Source organism: Podarcis melisellensis (genome assembly GCF_964234715.1).
Source record: "Podarcis melisellensis genome assembly, chromosome: 2".
Classification (NCBI taxonomy): domain Eukaryota; kingdom Metazoa; phylum Chordata; class Lepidosauria; order Squamata; family Lacertidae; genus Podarcis; species Podarcis melisellensis.
The window spans coordinates 46,492,391-46,519,995 of record NC_138529.1 but is presented as its reverse complement, the minus strand read 5'-3'; the positions used below and the strand labels follow the sequence as shown (position 1 = coordinate 46,519,995).

Here is a 27,605-nt window from a genome sequence, read left to right as displayed (position 1 = left end):
TTCAGGTGAAATGGTAAACTGGGGCATGGGGAGTGGTAGCATGCAAGGCCTGCCCCTAACATTTCCAGGTGTGCAGCCTCATCTTTAGATTTCTGCACAAAGGTCTGAAGAGGGTTTCTAATTATGTTCCAATTAGACAGTGCTCCCAATCACGGGAAAATTTGTAAGCGTGTTTAGGAGAACAGTCTTGGAAACCTCCTTCAGAACTTCGAATTAATTTAATGAAGGTTTGAATATGAGACAATGGTACTTGGTACATTGTGGGCAGGGCTTGTGTCTGTGCCACAATGTTTTCTTATATGAAGGAACTCCATACATTCCAACACTGGAATAAGATCCTTGTGCTGTGTTTTAATAGGAAGGCCAACTTATCACTTCTTTTTATCACATGAAAATCTTGTACTGATTTGATAGAGATAGAGGATTTATTATAGCAATTAATAATTATGTGTTTATCTGTTTTCAAATAAAATCAGAACTTTTCATGTAAAAACAGAAACACATCAAACACATATATAAAAACAAGGGGATAGAAACAAATTATTACAGGCACAATCAGGCGACATCGCAGCCACGGACCTTCCATAATCAGCTTGCTAGTGCATTCTGCCATATCAGTTCCACTGTGTGCCTCCTCTAGTATGAGTGAGAGCAACCATCTATAAGCCTTGGCTTACTGTGACGTCTGAACAGGAGCTCGTGGCTTGTTTCTCTCCAAACAAACTACGATATGAAGCTAAGGTTTGTTCTTGGCTTCCCAACTGTGGTTTGTTTAGGGAAAATAAACCACAAGTGCTGGCTTGGATGTCATGGTAAATCCAGATTCGTGGTCTGTTGTTTTTGCTCATGAAAGGGGAGAAGCACAGTGAGAGCTATTTGGCAGCATGCAGGAACATGTTGCTCACTCATCCAGTTATAGCCTGTACACAGTTATCCATTGTTCTATATTTTAATAAAACATTTTCAAGCTCAAATAACTGTGCATAACCATTGTCTTCCAATTTCAAATATAGGGAGGGACCGTGTCCTTAAAAAAATGACTTCTATAGGTTTATAAGGAATTGTTTTGCCAAATGTTATTTTAACTTTATAGTTTCATTCAAGGAGCTTGTCTATCTATATGTATTCGAAGAAAATTGTGCAGTCAACTCTCAACTCTCAAGCTTTGAAGGATAACACTCCAATTTATTATCTCGTTTAAATAATAAGTTAATAAATGAATTTGCTTGATAATAAATAATGCTACTTCAGTTGCTACCGCACCATCATACCTACAGCTGCTTGATAAAATCATGCTGTTCAACCTGTTTCAGAAACGTATATGTATTCCACTCAACACTAGCAAGATATCCCATTTGTCTTGAGATGACCATTCATATATTCTGTTATTAACTGAAATACTTTTTCTGGACTTCTCTGTATTGTACTGAACTCCCATTACCGAGCAGCAATTCTGTCAATTATAAATAGAATTAATATATTTTACTGAAGTCACGTCTTTCTTATTAATTTCCTAAAGCATTCTGCAAAATTATGTGTAACTAGCATTTATGCTGCCAGGCAACAGTACTGATGCCAGAAATTAAGCAATCCTCCACCCCCAATTAGCGGGTAATTCAAGGTAACAAAACAACAAAAAAGTTTTCTTTCTTACTCTGATAGGTTCACTGTCTGGATTACAGTTGTTGAAAACAAAGTGGGTACCAGCGCATTAAGGAGGCAACCAAGTACAGCAGCTGGCTTCATGCACAGCATGAGTCATATCATAACAGCAGGATATGCCAGAAACATTAAGAAACATGCTGCAGAAGATCCTAACTGGAACTTGTGGGCATAAGAACAACAAGAGTAAATGATACAAAGGATGGCAATAATTTAGCAGGATAGCATTTGTTCAGAAGGCAAGATTCTACTTCTGTCTTTAATAATAAATTAAAAGTTCAAAGAGTTCAAGTTAGAATAATTTTGTTGATTTCATAAGTGTCTGAAACCTGTATTCACTGTTGTGTGCAAATAATCTAATCTATAATAATCAAAAGCTTGAACACCTTGATTTTTTTATGTTACATATAGATACTGCATGTAACGTATACATTTTGAGCTTGTTTGAACTCTCCATTAAATTCATTGTATCTCCTCCCCGGTTTTGCTTCATGTATGATTAGAAGTACAGGCAGAGCTCATTTTACATTGATTTTACATATGCAATCACAGCTTTATGCAGATAGCAGAAAATATAAAAAATAAAAAGTGGTGGTAGAGTGGGGTGGGGCATGACCCAGAAGGGCCACCTGAGATCACGCGGGAGCCCTCATGCAACTTTCCCAGAGTCTGCAAAGCAGGGGGGGGGACGACTTAAAACCTCTTTCCACTACAAGTTTCCCTGCTGCTGAAACATCTTGGAAGGTTGCACGAGACCTTTGGGGAAGGTCCTGCGAGATCTCATGAGAGATCTGTCCCCATCATCTAGTGATCAGAAGATTCCGAACAAAGAAGTTCCATTTAGCCATCAGTGTTTACTCTCCCTACCTCTTTTTTCTTCTACCTGGCATGCTGCTTGCTATAATCCCTGGAACTGTTTTCTACATGGAAAGAAGTAAATTCAAAATTGTATGAATGAGTTTCTTTCAATATAATTTCTTCTCTTCTTGACTATCTCTTTTCTCAGTCTTTACAGAGCATATTTTCTGACTGATTACACTGGGCAACAATTTTTTGAATGTTGTCTAGATTTCTACAACTGATTTAGGGTATTTTTGCACTGCTGAATCAGGAAATGGCATCCGTTTCTCTCCATCAGGTCAGGTTTACTGTAAACTGAATGGTGGGCATTGATAAAGGTAAGAACACGTAAATTGCATATTGCTTCACCATTTTTCAAACTTCAGGGCTTGAACTTCCATTTCTTGGAACTCCTGGAATGCCCAGCGGCAGGGAGGTCTCTCTTCAGAGTCCAACAGTAGTCAGCCATCATGACTGCGTCCCAGCGACCCTGATACCTGGTCTCCATCTCTTTCATGTCTTGATGGAATCTCTCCCCCTGCTCATCACTCATTGAACCCAGGTTCTCAGGAAACCGGTCCATATGTGAAAATAGGTAATGCATATGCAGCCCAGGTTTCCGAAAGCAGTCAGCATGTTGTTGACAAGTTCTGCGTAGTTTCTGGCCTTATTGTTGCCAAGAAAGTTCTTCACTACCAGAACAAATGCCTTCCACGCTTCTAGTTCCACTTCGTTCATTGAGTTTCCGAACTCTGGATCTCTGATGAGCTGACGGATCTGAGGACCGTCAAAGATGCCAGCTTTCAACTTCTCCATGGTCAATCCTGGAAAAGCCTGGCACAAGTAAGTGAAGCAGTCACCATCCTTTTCCAGAGCCTTGGTGAAGTGCTTGATTAAGCCAAGCTTGATGTGCAGCGGTGGGAAGAGTATTCTGTCTCTGTCCACCAGAGGGTCGTTGATGACGTTCCTTTTTTTGCAAGGCACCAATTCCTTGCACAGGCCAGTCCTTCTTCATGTAATGCTGAGCACGGTCCCTACTATCCCACATGCACAGAAAACATGGGTACTTGGTGAAGCCAGACTGTTGCCCCAACAAAAAGTTTACCATCTTCAGGTCAACACAAATAAACCACTTATGCTAATCATAACCAATTTTCTCCAGCACATACTTCACCGCTTCATAGTTCTCCTTCAGTGTACTCAAGTGAGCCAGGGGTATAGAGGCAAACTGGTTGCCGTTGTGTAGCAGAACACATTTCAGTGATCGCTTGCTGCTGTCAATGAACAGTCTCCAATCTTTGGGTTCATACTGTGGCACTCCAAGCTTGAGGAGAAGCTGCGCAATATCTGCACAGTACACCAAGTCCTTCTCTTCCGAGAAAAAACAGAGGTACTCTTGATGACTGTTGCGGAAGAAGCTGATGCGAGCACTGTCAGAGAGGAGGTTTTTTCCCTTCAATCTGGATGCCAACAGTTCGGCAGAGTCCTTTGACAAGCTGAGGTCGCGAACTAGATCATTCAACTCCTTTTGGGAAAATGGATGTGGAGCATCATCTTCAAGAACCACTTCTTCTTCGTGTCCTTCAACACTGGAGGCATCTTCGTCACTAATGTCAGGAAGTTCTCTGAAGATAGGCACTGGAATTTCATCACAATGAGCTACAGGACGACATGCTGATTGAAGATCAGGATACTTCGTGAAGCAGCTGCCCCATTAACTTAGTTTTGATCCCCCAACTTTATGCTTTGCCGCACCAATTTATGGAAGATTTCGAGGTTTTATGACTTCACACTGATCCCTTTTCAACATAATCACCCAGAACTATCGGACCTGAATACTTCTTGTCATTAAAATAATTATTTCCAATCAAAACAATTATTCGACATGGCATTTTACCCCCACCAACTTCTTCTAAAATGCTCTACACAAGCGTACATGTGAACAAAAACGTAAAAGAAGAAGAAGAAGAGTTTGGATTTGATATCCCGCCTTTCACTCCCCTTCAGGAGTCTCAAAGCGGCTAACATTCTCCTTTCCCTTCCTCACCCACAACAAACACTCTGTGAGGTGAGTGGGGCTGAGAGACTTCAGAGAAGTGTGACTGGCCCAAGGTCACCCAGCAGCTGCAAGTGGAGGAGCGGAGACGCGAACCCGGTTCCCCAGATTATGAGACTACCACTCTTAACCCCTACACCACACTGGCATGTGGCCATAGCTCAAAAACTTGACCTGATTGAGCAAAACCAATGTGATTTTTGGATTCAGCGCATCAGATTCATCCTAAATCAACTGAAAAAACGCAGACAACAAATTTGTTGTTGACTAGTGTTATGCTCTTTACTCTATAAACCTATATCCTTCCTCATCTTATTTCACACAGATCCTCACTTTATTTTTGAAGTATGAGTGAAAGAAGAAAAAAGTATGACTGAGAGGCTATTTGGATGTTAATAATAGGATAAAGTTTAATTTCTTGTGTTAGTGTATATTATTAACCCTTGAAGTGGGACTTGTGTATACCTTTTGCTTGTGCTTTCAGTGTGTGAGTCACCACTTTTGACATTCTTGATAGTCACAAATATAGTAGTGCAACTTATGCTTCCTGTATTTGGCACAAATCACCAAAAGCCAATGACAATATAAGAAAGGTGGGTTTCAGGAAACGATACCATTCTTTTTCTCTAAATTTATACACACAGAAAATAAAATAGAAAAAAAGTTGAGGTCTTCATACTTTATAAGAATTGTATCTTAAGTATAATTACACCTATTTCTGTCCTAAGGTCATCTTTTTTGAATAATAGAACCATGTCACTCTCCATGAAAACTTCCAATTTTCAAAGACATGTAAAACACGTTGAAAATATTATCTGCATTCAATCTAAACAGTTACGAACACTGATGAATTCGGCTCTCCCCATCACTATCCTAAGAACATAAGAAGTTGGGCTACCTAGCTCAGTATTATAAACATGAATCAGCCGTGGCTTACCAGGGTTTCAGATGTGTGACTTTTCACAATTCTACCAGTAGATGATGAGAATTGAATTTGGGAACTTTTGCATGCAAGACATGGGTTCTACCCTCCCAAACTGTACACAATAAAAATAAGGATCAACTGGGGAAAGTAAAGAATTGGTGTCTTCACCCAACACTTTCTTGTGCTGGAAATGCAAGCTTCACTGACTATATAGTTTCAACACAGAGCAAATAAATGCTGGTTAACAATGTATTAGTGTAGAACTGGTGATAGATCAGGGGTTTAAAAGAGTTTACTCAAGTTTGCTATGCAGTATTTTATCTAACTGTATATTGTGCATTTTCTTCTATGTAAAATGTGGAGCTATTTCCTTCCATGAGAACAGCTGGAGATCATGTGCTTGATGTATCAATCACTAGACATTTAAACACTAATCTTATGCTACTTCCTTCTTTCTTTCGCTCAATAATTTTATTGCTTTGGCACATTATTTCCTTTAACCACAGATGAGCGTTCAGCTGGCCTTACAATTTACAATGTAATGCATGAGACCCTCAAACTTTTGCCTAATATCAAATTTCAGAAAAAGTATGAGCTTTATCCACAGTACTTTAAAAAACTGAACAACCTAGGACAGGGCATGTTCACTAAGTCAAGTAATTCTTCATGGGGTGGGCACTGAATTGCTTCGAGAAATACTAGTTATCTAAAACCAATAAGTTTATTATTATGCATATTTCTTGATGGTAAAATTTCCTTACGGCCCACCAGTGCTCGATGGAAGGAGGATTCAGCTTGTGCCGTAGAACCCCCTACCGCCCACCTAGAATCCTGAAACGCCCACTAGTGGGCGGTAGGGACCAGGTTGACAACCCCTGGTCTACACAGTTTGATAAACATGCACATAGCATCAAGTATGACCTCTTCCAAATCTACACTGGGACCCTTTTCTTATAACCGATCTAACAATGACAGCTTGAAACTATCAATAATGAATGTCTTAACATTAAAAAGAGGACTTTGTGGACATCTAGCCCACAGCTGTCGAGCAAACCACGCAAAATTCACAACAGTATTATATGCATCTCCATATAGTTGCAACAATCCACATTCAACCCAAACAAACAAAGGAGACATCAACCCTGAATGACTGTTGTCTTCAATTTATCACTTTCTTGAAAGAAGGATCTGAGAACACTACTGAAAACAACAATACAAAACTTGGCAACAGCTTGATGACACTTTGTTAAATATCATACTACAATACATGTAAAATATACCAAGTAACCAAATACACAATTTAACTTCTCTGGTTCTTATGAATTTAAAACTGTTTTGGAACAGGGTGGGTTCCAGTACAATCTAAATGAATAATAATAATATAATGGTCTTGACTGAAGTAGTGTTTCAGTACTGTTCTTGGCATAATGACAGTAATTTAAAACACTTCTAAGCTGCAGCCTATTTTGTAAAGTGTTGACATACCAACTTATTCATTTCTATTCTGTTTACAAAGTATAGATAAGTTAGGAAAGCATGAGGTTTCTTTCTGGAGGTGCTTGAAGAAAGTCTCTTGGCATTAAAAAATAATAAAAAGAAAGCTAATGAAACCACACAGAGTGATAAGGGACTCGGAGTTACAAGTATTAAAAGAGATGAATTGCATTAACCCCTGCCCTCCCCCATTATATTCACTGCCCACTGGAAACAACAACAGAATTACTAAAATCCCACACTCTCTAATGGGATGGTAATAGGATTCAGAGGCCATTAGGGTAAAGGCAATCCATATTTTACAGTTTAATAAGCTCCTGCTGAAGATGTTGCATCCTTCTTCAGAAGTCCAACAATTACCAATTTAATGTTAACTAATCCTCATCCATAGTCAAGATAGCAAACCTAACCTGAGCTTTCTGAGTCTGCTTTTCATAGTGTATGCACCGGGGGATAATGGGATGAAATATTTTATTATTTGCTGTGACATTGCTTATTACTGTCATTGCAGGGTACTTTGACTAAGAAAGATACCACGGTTTCTGCAAAGGAGATATTATTCAACACGTGTTGATGATTTTTACCACTACTACTACTACTATTACTACTACTGCTATTATAATTTTAAGACAAATGCTGTCATCTGTTTTTTGCCTAATGTTTAATCTTTTTAAACTTTTTCATTTTTATATGACATTAAAAGCAAAGTGTAAAACCAGAAAGAAACAAAAAGCAGAAAATAAATACATATAATCGATGGCTTATATCCAGACTTCTCACCTGCCCTTCATCTATTTGTGTTGCTGCTGCATAGTGGGACTGAGGAAGCAGAAGTAGGTGGTGAAGTCAGCACAGCACAAATGTACTGGCAGGAACTTTGGACTAGCTCCACCCTCACTGCCATTTCACCCTGTCCCTGTTTTCTCTGTAGGCAGCAGCAAAGCATACAGAGAGAAGGCGAATGGTACAGCTCCACTACACCTTCTGAAACTGATCGTGGCTAGCAAGTCCCATTAATTCCAGTGGATCTACTCTAAACATGCCCAAGTACAGATGCAACTCTATATGTTGTGGTTTCCTGGCTGCAGCATAAAGCAAGAAAGGCTATCCATGTTTTCCCTTCCCAGATTAATATTTCAATTCATAAGATAGTTATGTCATTATCATAAGGTCCTGACTCCTACCTCTCATGGTCCTCAGAACTCTTTGCTCTCAAATTAGTTCAATAATATATAATGTCATGTTCAAACATTGCAGTGAATTGTTCATTTAAAGGATCCTATGGAAATTAGGAGCAGAAACACTGGCATCCTTGATATGTGCGTTCGATCAACAAAATAGTCTCCCAAACACAACTGCTCGAACGGCTTGGCTTCCAAACAAATCGGCTCTCGAACGCCTCAAACATGGTTTGCAAACATATTTTGGAAACCAAACTTCCGACGTGGCTTCCACATGTCTGCAGGAAGCTTTCAAATGGTTTTCAAATGGCTCTGGGAGTCTAACGGACTCCCAGAACGGATTAAGTTCAAAAGCCAAGGTACCACTGTACGTAACAAAATATGACACGAAACGAGACCATTCAGCTGTTTGTGAGGCATATTTGGCAAATTTGCTGTAAACTTTTCTCAACATGGTTAGATAAGCATAAACTGTTAAAAACCGATAACTTAAAATGCTTAACATAAGGTAATTTGTTAACTGAAAAGATATATGAAAATGAAAAAAACAAGGCCGCCCACAGTGAAATATCATGGCTGCCAAACTTGACATCAAGGACACCAGGAGCTGAGAAAGAAAACTGCACATATATATCCTTCATATTGCTTAAATGATCATCTCATTACCTTTTTACATTGCTCTATTAATTTTTTTTAAAGGCATGCAACTCCCTCTATTCCTCAAGAGATGACATACTGCAATTATAGGACTTTTGTAGATTAATTGATGTAGATGCTACTGCTAAAATGGCCTGCCTCGTTGTTTTAGATATTGGTAGGTTTAACAGAAGTGTATTCTATTGATTATCTGTTTACAGAACAATAAGGGTCATATCATGTAAAGTGCTAATCACAACTCTTCCAACATTAGTGAGTTCTTGCCGCTTTATTCCACTGAGCAGTAAATGCAGCATTTTCTGTCTGTAATAGCCAGTTTCAAAGATACTGCTAATATAGTTGAGAACTAAGAATTGAACCCATTACATTTTTATTTTAGAAAGGACTTTGGGAAATAGAAGGTGGCAACTACAATTATAACACAACTTTTAATTAAGAAGAGCTATCAACCAGTTTTAATTACATGTTGATTTAAAAAATATTGTCTTTAATATATATCTACTTAATTTTTTCCAGGTTCATCATGTTTGGCACCATTCTATTTGGGAGACAACAGATTTATATCATACTTACTTGCCCTGGTTCTGATGACACAATGCTTTCATCGATGTCCAACAACCCAAGAATCTGGATCGTAGAGCTAAGAAAGAATGATGCCTTCCCTGCACTACTCAGGATATCACTACAGAAAATCTGAATCTGATTATTTTTCTAAATGTGTGCTTTGCTGTCTCAAAAGCATGTCCATGAAATGAGGTTTTACCATGTTATTCTACAAAACTATTTTCTCAACATGTCAAGCGAGTTGAGCAAACTCACCCCCATTTATTACACAAGGATGTGGCAAACTCCAGGTCAAAACCCTGCTCAGCCATGGAAGCCCTTTGTTAAGTCAGCTCAACCTATCACAAAGGGCTGTTGTAGCATAAAATAGATAATGATACAATTGCATGCCCACTGTGCCCAATAAATAAAGCAAATAAGAAATCAATTCAGTAGTGACATTTCCTACATACTCTATGGGTAGGCTTTCTAAATACTAAAAATATCTTTCTCAACTTCTGTTATCCAAAACCTGATATCCCAACAATTTAACCCAATTAATTCTAAAAGCCAACTAAGAAGAAAAGTGTAAAAAAATAGCAAGATACTTAACTATAAATTATAAGAATCTATGGTTCTGTAAAATTCTGTCTACAAATATGAACATTTATCAGGCATATCCCTAAAACAAATAGATTAAATTTATTTCTGTAACATGAACAGATATTATTCTATTTCAGTATGGTCATTCTTAACTTTATTTTTTAACATAATTTAAAGTATATTTATTATTTCTAAGATGAAGAGAACTAGTCTATGGACTCTCCAGGCCTCACTGAAAAAGCAGAAAAACTGCCCATTCCTTACATTCTACTGACCTCTAGAGACTGTGTGATTATATAAATATATATAGATATAGATATGCACACATTTGTTGTTTAATCATAAATGCTAGAGCAAAAGGATCTAAGCATACATTTACACACTATAAATGTGAAGTAATACACACACATTTTATTGTTTCCTAAATACACTTATGCAAGCCAACACTTATTTCTTTTCTATATTGGCAGCAATGTGAGACTATTATGGGAAGCATGTGAGTTCAGCATATCTTACATTTTCCAAAGTGGGAGCTAAGCATTATATTGTTGAATTGTTTAGAAAGTTATTTTACTTTATTCACAATTCAAATTATGTTTCACACTATTAAGAATTAAAGTATTCTTATATTGTATTAAATATCATTACAAAGTATGAAATATTCTCTGAATAAAATGAATGCATGTGTGATATATAACAAGTGGGTGTCAGTGCTTTTTGGACATGGTAAGATACTGGTTTCTGCGCTGATGCTTTGATGGTATCTGCGGAAAGACCCTCCCAGTGTGATATCAGTTATTGACCTAAGAAAACGGTAAGATACATCAAGTAAGAGATTTGATGGCATGCCCATAAGAAAATCTCACCAAAGTGAAGTTTGATACCCATAAATATTTGGGAATGTAGGTCAGATTATATTTCTACCCTTGTACTAAACAACAGACTATATTTCTACCCCTGTGTTCCCACATACATTTGGTATGTCTTTATATATGACAAATTATATAGATGGAATTTTTCGATTAAAATGCATTACAGATAATTTCTGTTGATGCAAATGATATGAGTGCAAATTCTGAACACTAGCAAGTCTCATCAATAAATTTCCACTGCAATGCTCTGCAATCTTACCAATGCATTTTTCAGCGCTGATAAAAACACCAGTACAACATGAGAAAACAAAAATCATTCATACGATTTTTCGCGGTTAAAATAACAGGTCAGATATTGTATAAGGCTGACATCCATTAGTTCTGGGTTTCATAATACTTCACTTTGCATCAGGTTGTTACAGCATTTTACATCATACTGAGCACTGTGATGCATGATGTAAATTTTACATGTCCTATAAAAAGCGGTGAGATGCATACAGAAGTTTTAGTGAGAGTAGTACAAATTGAAAATATTAATTGAATCTTAAAACCCTTAAACAACACCACATTTGGATGTCCAAACCCTTCGCAAGCACACAGACATTCCTCAGATTATCAAGCTTTTCAATAGAAGCTTTAAAAGCTTATATCAAACTTTTAAGGATAAAAAATCCTTGAAGAGTTGCTTTATAAATCTTCACTTTTAAAAGCCATTGTGTTCAGTGTGTGTGATATGAGCAGCATTCTTATGAAGGCATTAAAATATAAGCACCAGACCTGTATACATGCACACATTAAAAATCATACAGTACAATCTATGGGGAACCCCCACTTGTACGAGTGGGTACAGAATAGTATCAGGACATTATGTACATAGATTCCAGTTCATCTATGCCACATATAAAATTTACACTCAGTATTGTGCATTAACATGAATGACAGAAAGTAACAGCTATATTATAGATACTGTATATAATTCCTGATATTTTATTTTTTATATAACAGGTCAAAATATAACTATTCGAGGCCTTGATTTTATTCCTTTTATTTTATGAGAACATTAAGTATGCAAATAAAAAAATAAAAATTCAGGATTTCATGTCAATAATTGAAAAAGAATTCTAACTTTTACCCTAATTTAATTAAATGTCGGGCAGAAGAGAATAACATTATGATTTTGAAGTAACAAAAATGATCTGAAAGTGAAGCACATGAAAGTACTTTCTATTCCAATACAAGAAATCTGTTTGCCACATTATTCTATAGTGTTTGAAGTTACAAAAAGGGAATCTCTATATATGTTTGTATAACAAACTGAACTTCTACTTCAGCCTAAACACAGACTAAATACAAATGTCCTTACTGTCCATACATAAGTTGAATCATTAACAGCTAAAAAAATATAACTAGGCTCCTATGTATATGAAGATCCAGAGTTATTAGATCTCATAGAGCTAATATAAAAACCTATATGCTAAACAATCTTAATGTTTGTAATAAACACTACAATGTGCACACATTAAAATAAGACTTACAAAATAATTTCAATATTAATTTTAAATCTGGTATAATAGAATAATAAAGGCCTGAGTATATTTGCACAATCAAGAAGATGGTATGTGTGATTCAACAACTTATTAAGCCAAGTACTTGAATCCAATAAGTTTTTGAAAGCTGTTAACTACACAGAGCCAGGAATCACAAAGTATGTCTTAGAAAAGCAACTATTGTTATATTGCAAGGATCCTGCAACTGTTCTATATTTAAAATAATTCCTCACTATTTTAAACCTGATGGTTTGGTGATCATTGCCAAAAATAAATATTCCCACAGATAGAGGTCAGTGGTTGCCTGAAATTGCATCAGTAAGTGGCTGTATAGCAAAACTCTCTGGGTTTGCTTTGTCATGTTATTACTGATTACTAGTACAAGAAGGAGTTGCACCATAGGGTACTACAGTATGCAATACACAAATTTCCTCTCTGTCTACTTGCATTACTCTTTTCACTACAAAATCCAGCTTTTGTGTTTCTTACTCCACTGACAATATTATAGTGTGATTTTTAATACTCATGGATATGGATCTTTTCCAATCAGCAATTTACGCTTTCTGATTCTTTTACAGATTACTCTGTTAAGCACCGACTATTCACCAGGAAGACAACTGTCAGTGCATTTCATTTCTATTAATTTAAGGGCTGCAGGTTTTTAATTTCTTAATATTTTACTTGGCATTGGCAACCAGTGCACATTTTTATAATGAATCTGGGCATTATTCTTTTAAGAGTGCACCATTTCAGCTCTTCCCCTTAGAAAATTTGCATGTTAAAGGGCTTTAGTATTCAGTGATGAAATGTTCTGCATAGTAATGTACAGTAAACTGATTTTACAATTTAAAATAGCAGACGTGCTATGTGCCTAGCAGAACTGTGATAATTCCAGTAAGTGTGGCTGCAGTTTTAATAACACCCTATAGAATGGTATGAAAATGTAATGATCTCACATTACTCTTCAATCAGCAGCCTGCATACGCAGTATCAGCAATGTTTAAGATTTTTTCTTGAGCTTTTATATTCCCATTGCACTGCTCTCTCTTCCTTTCTCCCCCAACAAATAAAATGATGTTTCCTTTGCTCTAGAGCAGCATCTACTGGATTATCTGTAAAATGCTTCAATTCATATTAATCACACTGTTAATGTTTAGAAGAAGCAAGTTAGCATCTGCCAAAAAGGGTGGGGGAGGAGAGAGCTATGAATGAACTGAAATTTGGTTTGGAAACAGAGGCTTTACTATTGCCCTTTGGCTTAAAGTACCAATGTTAGACGTATTAGCCTTCCACATTTGTCTTTTGAGTGGTATGGAATATGCATTACTTATTGCAGGTTAGCTTTTGTTTTATTAACTATTATTACAGTATAAAACATTTTTAAAGACTTGGTTCTGCATAACAGAATCTCAGATTCTTTGAATTTCTTCCACAATTGATATTCAAAATCATACCCATTATTATTCAGCTGCGTTTCATCTGACACAAGGATACACAGAAGCAAAACTGAACTGGCTTTTATCATATTAGCTTTTTAAAAAAATTAAAACAGGTACTGCTGCATCGCATACCTTCCAGAGGTTTAAACTGCAATAAGCTACATACAACTTTTTTTATTTGGCAATGAATTTGATTTTTCATGTTCTACCAGTTCTATATTGCACTTCTTCATTTGTTTGTTTTAAATGGCAGGTTTCATACAAAAAGCTACCATGCAATGGGAGTGAACACCTACGTTTCTATACACTGATGAGGAACCATACTCCCTGAGGGTTCAATTCTATTAACAGAGGCACTGTGGCTCACTTTTACATATCTTGCAAAGTAAAATGTATTTTCAAGTATATGAGAACAGACGTCAGTCATAGATTTTGTTTACAATACTATTTTTCATTATTCTTGTTTCCATACTATTGTCTACATTCAAATTATCTTTCTATCATGGAAAAGCACTACTGTAAGTTTTTGTATATTCTATTGCAATAATAAAATGATACCAATCTTAACAATACCTCGACTGAATTTAAATGTTCCTCCTTTTAGTTAAGGAGTTAAATAGACCTTAGGGGAAAGGAGGGGCAGAAAAAGAATGCATCAACTGCAGATAGAATAATACAGTAGTCTATCAAGTTGGGAGTAGTCTTACACTAAAAACTATTTTACACACAAACAAACGCACTGCAAAATACAGATAATGACTTTAAGCAAGAACTTCCAAACTGCTAAACACCCTGGCAGCTGTGAACTTTAAAAAGCAATTAAACAGCATGCGACTGTTAAATTTAATTGTGATATTACTTTCAGCCCTTCTATCCTACCTATGCTCTTCCCTTTAAAAAAAATTAAGGGCCTAACTATGAAAGCCAGGGCTGTTGTATGGTACATAATTGCATTTCCCATTCACCAATCCAAAGTTCAGACCTTCTGACTGATAATTAGCCTCTTTCTGTGTAGCTGTTATACAGGAAGTCCTTTATTATAATCCAGGTGCACTTGTAGGCAGCACTTTCAGAGTTAACTCCATTTGACAGCTGACATTAAACTACTATTCTAATGCGGTGGTTGCTTACTAAATCTGGATACTATTTAGGTAGTTTGGTGACCCGTTTCACAGAATATGATTCTTGGTGCCTATTTATTATATGCTTTGTGTCTACAGCATGCAATGGACTGCATAACACTTTGGAAGGGCTCTCCTCATTTAACAGTGATGCTGGACAAACATAGCATTGCCACCATCTAGCCTCAACTGACCAAGCACAGTTAGACCAAATCCCTACCGGAAAGCACTAAAGATTAATTGTGCTACAAACGGCAGAATGCCTTCTACCTGCAAGGTTGCAAGCTGAGGAACTGGAATTGCACCTTGAGATTTCCTGAAGCACTGAATTTAACCTTCTGCCAAAGTCCTGCCTTTCACTAGAGCAGCATTTGTGTTCTGTCCACACTGAATATTAAAAAAAGCAAAGAAAAGCATTCCTTGCAAATGCAGCTGCCACACAAGCCCGTTTGCAATTGAATCCGTATCACGCTCCAATTCATCAACATTACTACAGGTACTTAACATCACAAACAAAAGAAAGCCCGCACAAGATCCTTGCCATCTGCCACTAAAGATGCCTTCCTTGGGTGCGAAATGATTAAAATCTACAGCTTGGATCAAGCGACTCCACCAAACCCTCCGATGCAGGCAGGCACTTCTTACCTGCCTCGGTGGAAGCCTTCCTTCCCTTGTTAGCAGTATGAAGCATCTCTAGCCTTCCCAGTCCTTGGCACCGATCGCAGATTGCACGGCTAAGTCCCTTTTTCCGAGAAAATTCTTATCGAAAGTGATTAGTTTTTGTTGTCCTTTTTAAGTCCCTCCTGCGGGAAGGAGCAGGGGAGCAATGTGACGCCACCTATTAATCTTTTGCAAGAGTGAAAAGGCAGAAAAGGAGCGCTCGATCAAACTGAGCTTCACACATGACTAAAACTCGCCCGAGAGGCTGCTAGCTCTGGCTTAAAGCACCACTAGGCGTGAGTGTAAGAACAGAGAAGAGGGGAGAGTCAATGGAATGTGACAACGTATGTGCATCAAAGACAAGAAAAAGAGAGAGAACAATGGGGGAGAGAAAGAGAGAGGCAGAGCAGAGCAGAATAAGCTGGAAAGCAAGACGGAGGAGTTTTAAGGAGAGCGCTTGCAGAATAAGGCAAAGGCGTCTAGCATCTTCTGTTTACCTCTCACTGAGCATGACATCCTGCCTCCCTCATATTCAGCAGCACATTCTTCTGTCTCTTAGGTTTGAAAACGGAGCCAGAGTCACCATGTGTGCTGCTCTCACCTCACTGTCATTTCCCTGTGCCCGGGAAGCATGCACAACAACAATTCATCCTGGAATACATTTACATACAATTTTAGTTCACGTATTCATTTGAACTGCCTCGCCACCTCCCTCTAAAAGTGAACTGCTAATTTCTACCTCAATTTACAATGGAGTTTAACTGGCAGATGGAACTCTACTTATAACTACTGACAAACTGCCACTGGTAAACAAAAGCCTGAACAAATGCTTAATGCTACTAATTGAATTTGCACTGTAAAAAGAGGGGGGGGGGAGAGAAAACCATTATCACTGCTGAATCTGTGCTTCAAAAGGAAAGTATGATAGACGTTCCCCTCTGTTCACACTGTTATTTTTACACTGAAATAAAGTGGTGGTGGTGGGGAGTTGTGATCAAGAACTAACAATATGCCAAATTAGCCAGCCATTAGATTGGTTTTAGAAATAAGAGATATGAATGAAAATTTAATCTGAGAACGGTATTTAGAATTTCAGCTTTGAACCATAAACTGCATCCCCAAATATATTGAATTTATATTTGATGTTCAGCACATTCCTATACCTATTGCTCACATTGATATGTTTTATTTACCAACATTTTAAAAAAATGTTCATTGAGTTTTCAAAAATTACCACATACCAACAACACAAACAATAAAGAAACAAAGATCGACTGCGTCGAGCATGTTATTGCAGGTGGAATGAAATAAACAGAAGGTTCAGTACACTTTGCAGACATAATAAGGAAACATTCTGTGAATGGAGATGTTGAAACTAGGTGTCGCATATTGATAAGGAAGCCTTGCCTCATAGAGGCCTGTCTTGTTGGGGGCCCATGCAGCACACTATTTTTTATTTACAAAACATATAAATGGTACCCACCCAACTCCAAAATGGTTTCATTTCACAATCCTTCTTAGAACTCTCCTACCTTGGGTGAAATGCTCAGAGAAGTCAATGTCCCACACCTTCTCAAACCATCCATCCCTAGAGGGACCCAATGCAGGCTGCCAAAGTTTGGCTATTTCAGGTCTGATTGTAACCAACAGCAGAGCAAGCAGCTCCTTGTGGACAAGAGTGAGATTTATTTACTAAAATTAAGATCACATATAGGTCTAATCTACACTAGTCAGTCATAACATTAAAAACGTGTTATAAAAATGTGACACCAGAGGGCGCTGTAGAGCAGAGATCCATCGTCAATGGGAAATTGCATTGAGAGCTATATTACGTGGGATTTTTAAAAAGTGTTTTTCAGATCAGGGTAGATCTAGGAATAGAAAGCAACATCTGGTAGCCCACATTTTCTATCTGCATACCAAGCCGGAGTTACAGGAAAGGTTGTTGAAGCAAAAAATAGCACAACTCCCCCCCCCCGCCCCCCTCACACACACCAAGGATGTAAAAACAGCCCTGTTGGATCATACCAAAGACCTATCTTCTGTTTTCAGATGAGGTGACCACAACTTTACACAGTATTCCACGCATGGTTGTACCATAGATTTGTACAAATGACATTATGTTGTCAATTTTATTTTCAATTACCGCCAGCATAGCATTCACCTGTTTCACAGCTGAAAAGCACATCAACATTGTGCTACCCCAATATCCTGTTCCTGATCCAGACGCAGCCACTTTACAGCACATGACTGCATATGTGAAAGTAAGAGTTTTTTTTGCCCTCAAGTGCACCACTTTACACTATCCTACACTGAATTGCACCTGCCTTTTTACTGCTTTTTACTGTATTTTAATTGCCCTGAACAATTTGGTATCATCAGCAAATTTGGCTACTTCACTGATCACCCCTATCCAAAGACCCCAAGGATGCAAACTTTAATAAAATATTGTGGCAGGGGAGGGTGGAGAGTAAACCCTGCCCTACACAATCGATCACAAGACATGGTGCGTACACACAATTTGAATGGCAATGCCCATCAACTTTGCAGTGGCTCATCCCCCTCTAATATTTTATTGGGAGGCGAGCCAAAGGGACCTCGGCCCCTAGGAATTGGCTCCTATGACAGGTCCCAATACTCTGATTGACTGAGAGTACTGCCCAGAGTGGCTGGGGCAACCCAGTCAGACAGGCGGGTTCAAGTAGTAAATTACTATTATTTCTACTCTCTGCTTCCTGGTTTTTTAACGAGTTACTGGACTACAAGAGAACCTTTGCACTTATTCTATGAATGCGATGCTTACTCAGGAATCTTTGATAAGGAACCACACCAGAAGCATGAAGGTTTGCACGAAGCACACATCCATGGGTGGTTTTCAACTAAGTTTTATTCAGAGTAGATCCACTGACATTAATGAACATGATTAAGTCAGGTCCATTAATGCCAGTAGGTCTACACTTGTGTAAAACTTAGTTGAATACCATTCCTACTCTCAAAAACAGGAGAGGACTAACTCTCCTGGCTTCCTTTCCTGGTTGTTCCTTGTCACAGTTGTCTTCTATTTTAGCCACATTACAAACCAAACTTCCTTGTGATGGCGAGCAAAACAACACCATTTGCTCTTCCAGTGCAAAGTATATCTTTTCAATTCCTGGGCACTCAGTTTAATTTTCTGTCATCGGAAAAGTCTTTTCCTGAAGGTTTATCACTGTAGTACTTCTCTAAATCAATAATGAGTTGTCATTTATCATAAATATGTCAATTCCAAAATGGACATTGGGAGCTTTCAAATGAACTATGTTCCCAAACTAATCCTCAAATTCACTTGGCCTAAACAAAAGATAGATGTGCAGACAAAACTCTGTAGGTAACCTGTGCCGAGGAGGTTCTACTGTATTCTCATATTTAAAACTATGTGTAACTTTAGATTGTTCCGTCAGTATCGGAAGGCTTGCTGAAGCCTAACAATCTAGCATGACTATTATTTGAACAGGGACACAGGTGGCGCTGTGGTCTAAACCACTAAGCTTCTTGGGCTTGTTGAATGGAACGTTGGCAATTTGAATCCGCACAACAGGGTGAGTTCCCATTGCTCTATCCCAGCTTCTGCCAACCTAGCAGTTCGAAAGCATACCAGTACAAGTAGATAAATAGGTACCACTGTGACAGGAAGGTAAATGGTGCTTCTGTGTGCTCTGGCACTCGTCACAGTGTCCCATTGCACAAAAAGCGATTTAGTCATGCTGGCCACATGACTTAGAAAGCTGTCTATGGACAAACACTGGCTCCCTCAGCCTGAAAAGCAAGATGAGCGCCACACCCCATAGTCACCTTTGACTGGACTGGTCTTTACCTTTACTTTTTACCTTTACTATTTCAACAGTATAAAATTTACTTTGACAAGTAAATTATCTCTGTGAGGAAAGAGAATATGAACTGCCCAAAAGAGACTATGTGCTTAAGTTACATGAATATATACAAGTTATTTTTCTTCTTAAAATGTGCTTGGAGTTAAATTTTCTCCACCATCATTACTGAGCCATGCAAAAGTCATCCCACAGCACATTAGAATAACTATTACAGAGCAAAATTTAGTAATAATGACATTTTCCATGGAAATGTAAATAATTGGTTTCAAGCCCAAGCCTCATGTAAGTTTCCCTAGCTCTAGGGAAACAACTAATCAAAGGTTTCTCTCACCATCACCTTAGAAAAGCCAATTATAAGGCAAGTTTAACACTTAAGAGAAAGACCTCCTGCTTCCTTCTCTTACAAACTAGGCCCTCTCATTTCTTTAGCCTTTCTATAGTCTGAAGCTGTGATACCAAATGCCCAAAATTTAGGAGATTAGGGGTATCAAACATGTAATTTTCCAACAGTGCAGGGAAATGTACTAGTGGTAAGACAGCACAAATTTCTGTTAGTTACTCAACCTCAGTGCTGACCAATGAACCAGATTTGTGGGCAAAATGTACTTTTGCAATGCCCAACAGCATAATATCTGATTATTATTATTCAAGTGGAGTAGTGACTGCATGTGACAGTGTAAGAAGTGGCATTTATTCACAGCAATAGATAGATATTGAGCCCTGGCTGCATACTTGAAAGCCAAATTTAACTGTCTGACTACGCAAAGTACATGGCCCCAGGTAAATGCCGTGAAGTACAGATTCAGTGATTTAAACTTAATTCTCCCCCTGCAGATGGGAAATCCCAGAATCCCCAGCTAGTTCTTTAAAACTTAGTGAATCATCCTGTAATAGGCACTAAGACCACAATAACGTAGGTTTCACATTATTTTTTCATTTATCTCTCATTCAAGGTTCTTAACAGCTTGCACAGTATATTTTTTAACTGGAGAGGAGATGAGGGCAGAAAAGAAATGCCACTTAATCTGAATACTGACTCATTTGAGGAATGCAGAAATCATATGCCTGCATCCGAAACAAAGGTGCCAAGGGCTTGCATTTTATTCAAAAGTGTATGTGCCTGTATCTAATTGTGACATAAGGCTCTTTGATCCAACAGAGGACACATTCTCCCTTTGTTCTGAAGTCCCCTATACCACTTCGCATACTGTTCCAAAGCATCTACCAACTCTCTGTAGCAGATGTGGGAGGGTGTTGCAGAAGGGAGGAGGAATCAACAAAAATGGCTTTCGGCTCTCACTATTTAGAATTGTAAGCCATCATTGAATCAGAGAGCCTTGGGTTAAACAGAGGAACATAACTAGATACAAAGCTTTTGTAAAAAAGAATAAATTTAAAAATATTACTTAATTGACTATTTAATCCTTTATACAGGTAATTAAACCAAGAAGAGGCAGTGAATGACTTTGAGATAGCCAGCTTCTCAGTTAACCTATCTTACAGAATTGTTGTGCGAATAAAATGGGAGTGGGGAAAACCCTGTATGCCATCTTGAACAACTTGAAGGAAAGGTGGGATATAAATGTAAGATGAAAGGAAGGATGGACAAACAAGTGGCCACGTTTCTGCATAATGCCAAGTCACAATACGATAAAACAAAGCGTGTCTAATTTTTCCAAAGTTTGTTTTTGATTTCCAGGTGCCCTTGTCTCAAAAGCCTTTGTAGGTTGGTGAGCATCTGGGATGAAATTGCCAAACTGTGGTTAAGAAAGGGTTCTGGATTCCAACCATTAGAGCAAATCAAGTTCATAGGTCAAGAACAAACCAAGGCTTCAAACTGTGGTATGCTGGCCGTAAACAAGCCCTAGTAAAACCATAGAATAATAAATAAACCATGGTTTACTGTTATCTGTAAAGCTTGCCATTGATGGATGGCACAGGTGCTGCAAAAGCTTCCTCTCCTGCTTTCAGTAAACAAACAATCCCCAACCCCCCCTTAGTTGGAGATACATCAATGTAAGGCCTCCACCCCAGCCCAGCCAGAGCTCAGCTGACTAAGCTGAAGCCAGATCAGCCAGGACCGTGTCAGTTCCCTCAAAAGGGTGTTGTGGGGCAGTGGCAGGGATGTGGTGGAGAGAGAATGGAAAGGGGTGAGACCTACCCATATTCCAAACTCTTAATCAGCTCAGCAACATGATCGCAGGGCCAGCCTACCCATGAGGCAAAGTGAGACAATTGTCTCAGGCGGCAGGATCCACTGGGGCAGCAAATCCCGACGCAGATCTTTATTCCCCTCTCCTTGTTCCTGAAGCAGACCGTCACTTATCCCTTCTTCCCTGGAATGGAGGGTGGCCATTTTGTGGTTTGCCTCAGGCCCCAAAATGTCTTTGGGCTGGCACTGAATGATCTAGCAATTCAACAGAATTCACACTGGCAAAAACTCCTGGATGGAGTTAGGAAAAGGGATAAGTTACAATTGCATAATTTACACAAATGTAAATTACACAGGCTTCCTATAGTTTGGATTGTTGTTAGTATATTACAGAAAAGAGGTTGGTACAGATGGCAGTAGGAACAGAATTTTTACTCTGAATTTTCTTTAAGTATAAGGTAGACTCTCCCATTCCACTTATCTTTTAAGGGGAGAACTACTTGTTAAGAGAGAAAAAACATGTTCCCCAACTCCAGGCATTTCTTATAAGGAGATATCAAGCAACAGCAGCATTTGAATGGCGAGATGGAAGAAATGCTTAAGCAACTACACAATGATTCTTCCCTGAAATTCCCATTGGCCTTTTTAATTGTTATTTGCCCAGCAAGTCTCCTAAACGTGAAGCAAGCCCAGCTGAGGTAGAAATGGAACGTTTAGAGAGTTAAATCAGGCATAGAAGTGGTTAAACATTCTTCCACATCTTCCCGAATTCCCAATTATACCTTCTAACTGTCCCCTTTGCCTCTGCTTTAGGTTACCTTGGCAAACATGAGGTTCAATTAGATAATTCTGTCAAATAGTCACAGTTTAATAACAGTACTATGTACCTCAGGAACCTACACATTTGGTTAAAAACTTACATAGTGTAGCCATGAAATATGCTAGATAAGATTGAATCATAACTTTTTAATCATGGGGTTTCTCATAAATGTCTATAGAAAGTAACCCATCATTCCAAAAACTGGCCATATAGAGCAGAGCAAGAACAACATTAAATCAAAAAAATGTTGTATTTCTTCAAATATTTACTTCCCCCTGTGGAATAGCTAGATTAAGCTCCAGCAAAAGCTGATGACTGAGTATATACTGTCTCTTCCACTCAGTTGCATACAGGCATCGGCAAACTATTTGGTAGTTATTATGAATGTTTTCCAACACTGTAAATTCAGAAGCATCAGAGCAGAAGCTTTATAGTAAACACAGTTTCTGAAGTATTCATAAGCAAAGAAATTCAGTATTACAGATTTTTTAAAAATATTTTTTTTAAACACACACAAACAACAACCAGCAAGCCAGTTTGCCGCAGCTGTTGCCATTTTCCAGTATAGTCCCACCTATGGCAATCACAGAAGCAATTCAGCAAGCTTATCAACAAGCTCTTTTCATAATAATCTGACTGTTATTTGTGAAATCTGGGATAAACTGCAATTCTGGATGACAAATAACTAACACCTTTTGGAAACTAGGAGACAGAGAGAGTGAGATGAACTTCACAATATAATATGCTACAACATCTATACCTATCTGTGAGAAAGGTACCTATATATCTATGAGGTTGCCCAGAAACTCTGTTGCAAGAATCACTGAAAGATGCTTTGCTGCCTTTTCTACTGACAGGGAGAAACACATCAGCTGAGCAATACCACTGGATACAGCCCTGTGTACACACCCAAGTACATTCAAAATACATTATTTCCCTCAAATAATTCTGGACACTGAACTGAAGTCAACCAACCATGCCCTGGGCCCCCTAACCTCTCTCAGCACCAATGAAAACTAATAAATGAACAGAAAGAGAGCCTACCCACATGACAGTGACATAAAAACATTGGATACAGACTATGTAAAAGGACAAAAGTTTACTAACTCCCCTCTCTCTTTCCCTATATCTCTTCTTCCCCAACCTTATACTGTCTATAGCACTGGTGTCTCACAATGAATATAACTGTTTTGTAGAAAAGATTCTATGAACGGAAAACAGATACACTTTATGTACTTTTAGAAGTATAGTGCATACACCAAAAGTGCTTGCCTTAATGTGAGGCATGACATGGATAACATTTAAGGGCCCTAGTCTGGAAAAACACAAATAAATATTCTATCTTCAAAAATAGTTGAAATAATCTAAAAAACAACTGTGCACTTGAAACGCAAACCTAGTTTGATCACCATTTTCATAAATGTGCACCTGCATGTTTCTAACTCGCTACTTCTTTGCTCACCAAAAAAGCACACTGACAATACATTTATCCACGCGTCCAAGCTTGCTCCCTTCTGGTCCTGAAATAGTGCCTGTTTTTTTTAAGAGCCTCTGCTGTGAAATATCTTCTTACTTGTCCCCAGATCTGCTCCCTGCCAAGTGATGACTGAGAGGGGAGAAAAGGACAGTGAAAAGAACACAAGCCTGGTTTACTCTTTGCAAGTGCTATACTTACACAAAATTATCTAGGGGACTATAAAGGTAAAACCAATATATGCATCTCAATAGTGGTGACATCTGCACTATCAGGTTTTAAACACTTCTGTGGGAACAAAATTATAGCACAGAGCAAATTGGGCTTTCCGTTATGTTACATTGCCTCTCCTCCTCTCTAGTTAATCGCCACTCCTGGTAGGATTAGAATTCCTGGAGTCAAGTTTAAAATTCTATTCATAGTGTTAAACATCTCTATGGTTTTGTTTTGTTTTTTAAAAAAAACAAAACAGCAAAAGGAATTGCATGCTGTCAACCAATGTGGCCACTACTAGTTTACTTACAGATGCTTTAAAATCAATGTATTCCGTTGCCCTTCATCTTTTTATTCAATTGTATTACCCTATTGCTGTTTCTCATTCACTGCATCTTACTGGATTTAAAAGCTTTCTGAAGAATTAATGAGCAAAGATATCATTCAGTAAGGTCATGGTGAAGGAATCTGATAAACCATGCAAGGCAAAATTAAAATAAAATTAAAATAAAAACACTTTCCATTTTGTCTTTATCTAGCACCCACAAAATTACTTTCCTATCACAAAGGTTATTTATTTATTAAATTTTCAGGGAGCAGTTAAACGTACATGTTGCAGTGCTCACCAAAATGAGAGTTTATTAGGTTTATTTAGAAAGTAAAATCATTTTGATAAAGGACAATATGAAAGTGCTACCTCAATAGTTCTATCGCCTGCGAACAGAGTCCACAAGATAATGTGTAAGACATTATGAGGGGAAGAGAGTTTGAGCAATTAGTATCATCTCAGAGGACTAGTTTGCACTTTGCACAACTTGTGAGCAGCAGCACAATATTCATGTAGCAGTGTGTTAATGAGCTAACCTTCAGTGTAGGGGCAAATTTGCCCTTACAGTTTTCATTTACATACTTAGCAAATTGCTATAAGCTAGGCATTTCCAGATTGTGATCCACTAAACTGAGTGCTGCTTACCAGACATATGCAGTAGTTTACATCTATGTTTTGCTATTATATATAGCTTGACAAATATACAACTTTTCATTGTCATATGAAATAAAGCTGCAAGAATATTGTCTTGTACAATACATTCCTACATCAAGTGAGACGCATGGGGATAAAGTAGCATGCAAGAGATCAGAAAGTGTTTTAGAATCCTGTAGGCAACCAAATGCCTAGAAAATAAGCAAATGCTTCCTATTTTGTGTCTGAATACTTCTGAATTGGCAGCAGTTTTTGTGAATTGATCCCCTTAAACATAGTAGCATGGAAAAAGCTATGCCACCACCCAGTGATTTGCAAGCAATGCACAATGCTTTCATCCAGGTTCCACACTACTTTCTCCCACATGAACCTGCTGAACAATTAAGATATTCGTAAGTGCAGAACCTGATATTTGTCCATACTGAAATGCATTTTGTTAGTTTTAAAGAACTGGAACAAAACTAACAAAATGAATTTCAATAGGAACCAATGTCAGGTTCTACACTTAGGCAGGAAGAACCAGCTGCACAACTATAAGATAGGGGACACCTTTACCAGGATCTAGGGATCTAGGGATCTTAGGAGACTACACCCTTAACATGAGTCAACAGTGTGATGCAGCAGCAAAAAAAGCTAATGTTATTCTAGGCTGCATTAACAGAAGTATAGGGTCCTGATCAAGGGAAGTAATAAGGTAAAGGGACCCCTGACCATTAGGTCCAGTCGCGGGCAACTCTGAGGTTGCGGCTCTCACCTTGCTTTATTGGCCTAGGAAGCCAGTGTACAGCTTCCGGGTCATGTGGCCAGCATGACTAAGCCACTTCTGGCGAACAAAAGCAGCGCATGGAAACGCCATTTACCTTCCCACTGGAGCGGTACCTATTTGCACTTTGACGTGCTTTTGAACTGCTAGGTTGGCAGGAGCAGAGACCAAACAACGGGAGCTGACCCCATCATGGGGATTCGAACCACCGACCTTCTGATCAGGCAAGCCCTAGGTTCTATTCTGCCTTGGTCAGGCTACACCTAAAATAGTGTGTCCAGTTCTGGGTGCCAAAATTTAAGAAGAATATTGACAAGCAGGCAGATATGCAGAGGAAGGCAACTAAGATGATCAATGGTCTGGAAACCAAGCTGTAGAAGGAATTGTTGAGGGAACTGAGCATGTTTAGCTTGACAAAGAAGATACTGAGAGGAGATATGATAGCCTCCTTCAAATACTTAAAAGGGCTGTCACATGGAGGATGGAGGAAGCTTGTTTTCTCCTTCTCTGCAGGCTATTATTTCTATAATTGAAATATTAATAATTGTAATCTGAGCAATATTACCTATTCACTTGTATTAATTATGCTAGTCATGGAACTTTTGCTTTTAAAGTTTCTCAGTTCCGCAATAGTAATTATTCTACTTCATAAAACAATTTCTTTAACGGCAGAAGAGATTACTAATATTTCAGTATAGTAGATTATGACAGAATCAGGCACTTCTTCCTTTCTTTCAGAATTGTGTATATTTTAACATTTGAACTCATTTAACATTAAATATTTGCTTCGTGATTTGCAGTAGAGGAAAATGCCTTTTCCCCTTTTAACTAAATTACAAAAGATGTAAATGTGGTCTCACTTGTAGACAAATCAGCTACTCTTAACAATGAGGTGTAAATTGGTGTCTAGTTAATTCTATTCACAGTAGGGGGAGAAAGTATAGAATCATCAGCTTCTTAATTTTAGCAGTGGAACCTCAGGTACTTCATAAGAATTAACACTTTCCTTTGATTCTAAAACCATTGCTAATACTTTTTATTGCATCTACAATGCCATTCAGGTAGATTACCCATGCAAATAAACATGTATCATGAATATGCACGTGTATTTTTTATAATTTAATTTTTTTAAAGTGAATTTGCAATGAGTTAACTGCATTTTCAAGAAGGAAGAAAAATAAAGAGGTATCTATGGATCTATAAGAGTTGGAAGAGAGCCTGAGGATCATCAGGCCCAACCAGCTACAGGGCAGGAATATGCAGCTGTCCCTTATGGGGATTGAACCTGCAACATTGGCATTGTCAGCACTACGCTCTAACCGCCTGAGCTATCCAGCTATAATGAAAGACCAATTTCTGCCATAATAACTATAACCATAGTTAATATACATATGTAGTCTACATCAGGCCATGGTCAAGGCAAGAATGTAGGTGAGCTGATTGACCCTGAATCCTGACCACACTAAGGGTACAAGACTTGTCTTATTGGTTTGTCAGCTGCAAGGTGGAAGGTGCCAGATACTACTGAACATAAAAAACTGCTGCTCTGTTGAAAACCTCTGCCATCCATTACCATTGTAACATGCTAATGTGGGGTGGGTACAATCCCATACAGAGAGGAGGCACTGGGCTAGGAAACAGGAGACATTATTTATGACAATATGTAAGCATTCTTCTACAGCAGCTTGGCCAAGCACAACATGGAGCAGTGGCCTTGATTGCCTAGACAACG

At 38.2% G+C, this 27,605-nt stretch overlaps 1 protein-coding gene across 18 annotated transcripts in view; it reads right to left on the bottom strand.

Annotated features, from left to right (window-relative positions):
• The window catches only part of TENM2 (teneurin transmembrane protein 2), a 704,879-nt gene that overhangs the window by 434,006 nt on the left and 243,268 nt on the right, over positions 1–27,605 (bottom strand). For 2 of the 18 annotated variants that reach the window (XM_081899090.1, XM_081899093.1), the window contains exon 2: positions 16,098–16,251. The exons of 13 other annotated variants lie outside the window; for them this stretch is intronic. In XM_081899090.1, the coding sequence (XP_081755216.1) occupies positions 16,098–16,116 (19 nt within the window). In that variant the 5' untranslated portion in view covers positions 16,117–16,251. Of the gene's footprint in view, positions 1–15,585; positions 16,054–16,097; positions 16,252–27,605 lie in introns of those variants that run through there. 3 more of the 18 variants (XM_081899091.1, XM_081899094.1, XM_081899089.1) reach the window with 2 other exon arrangements.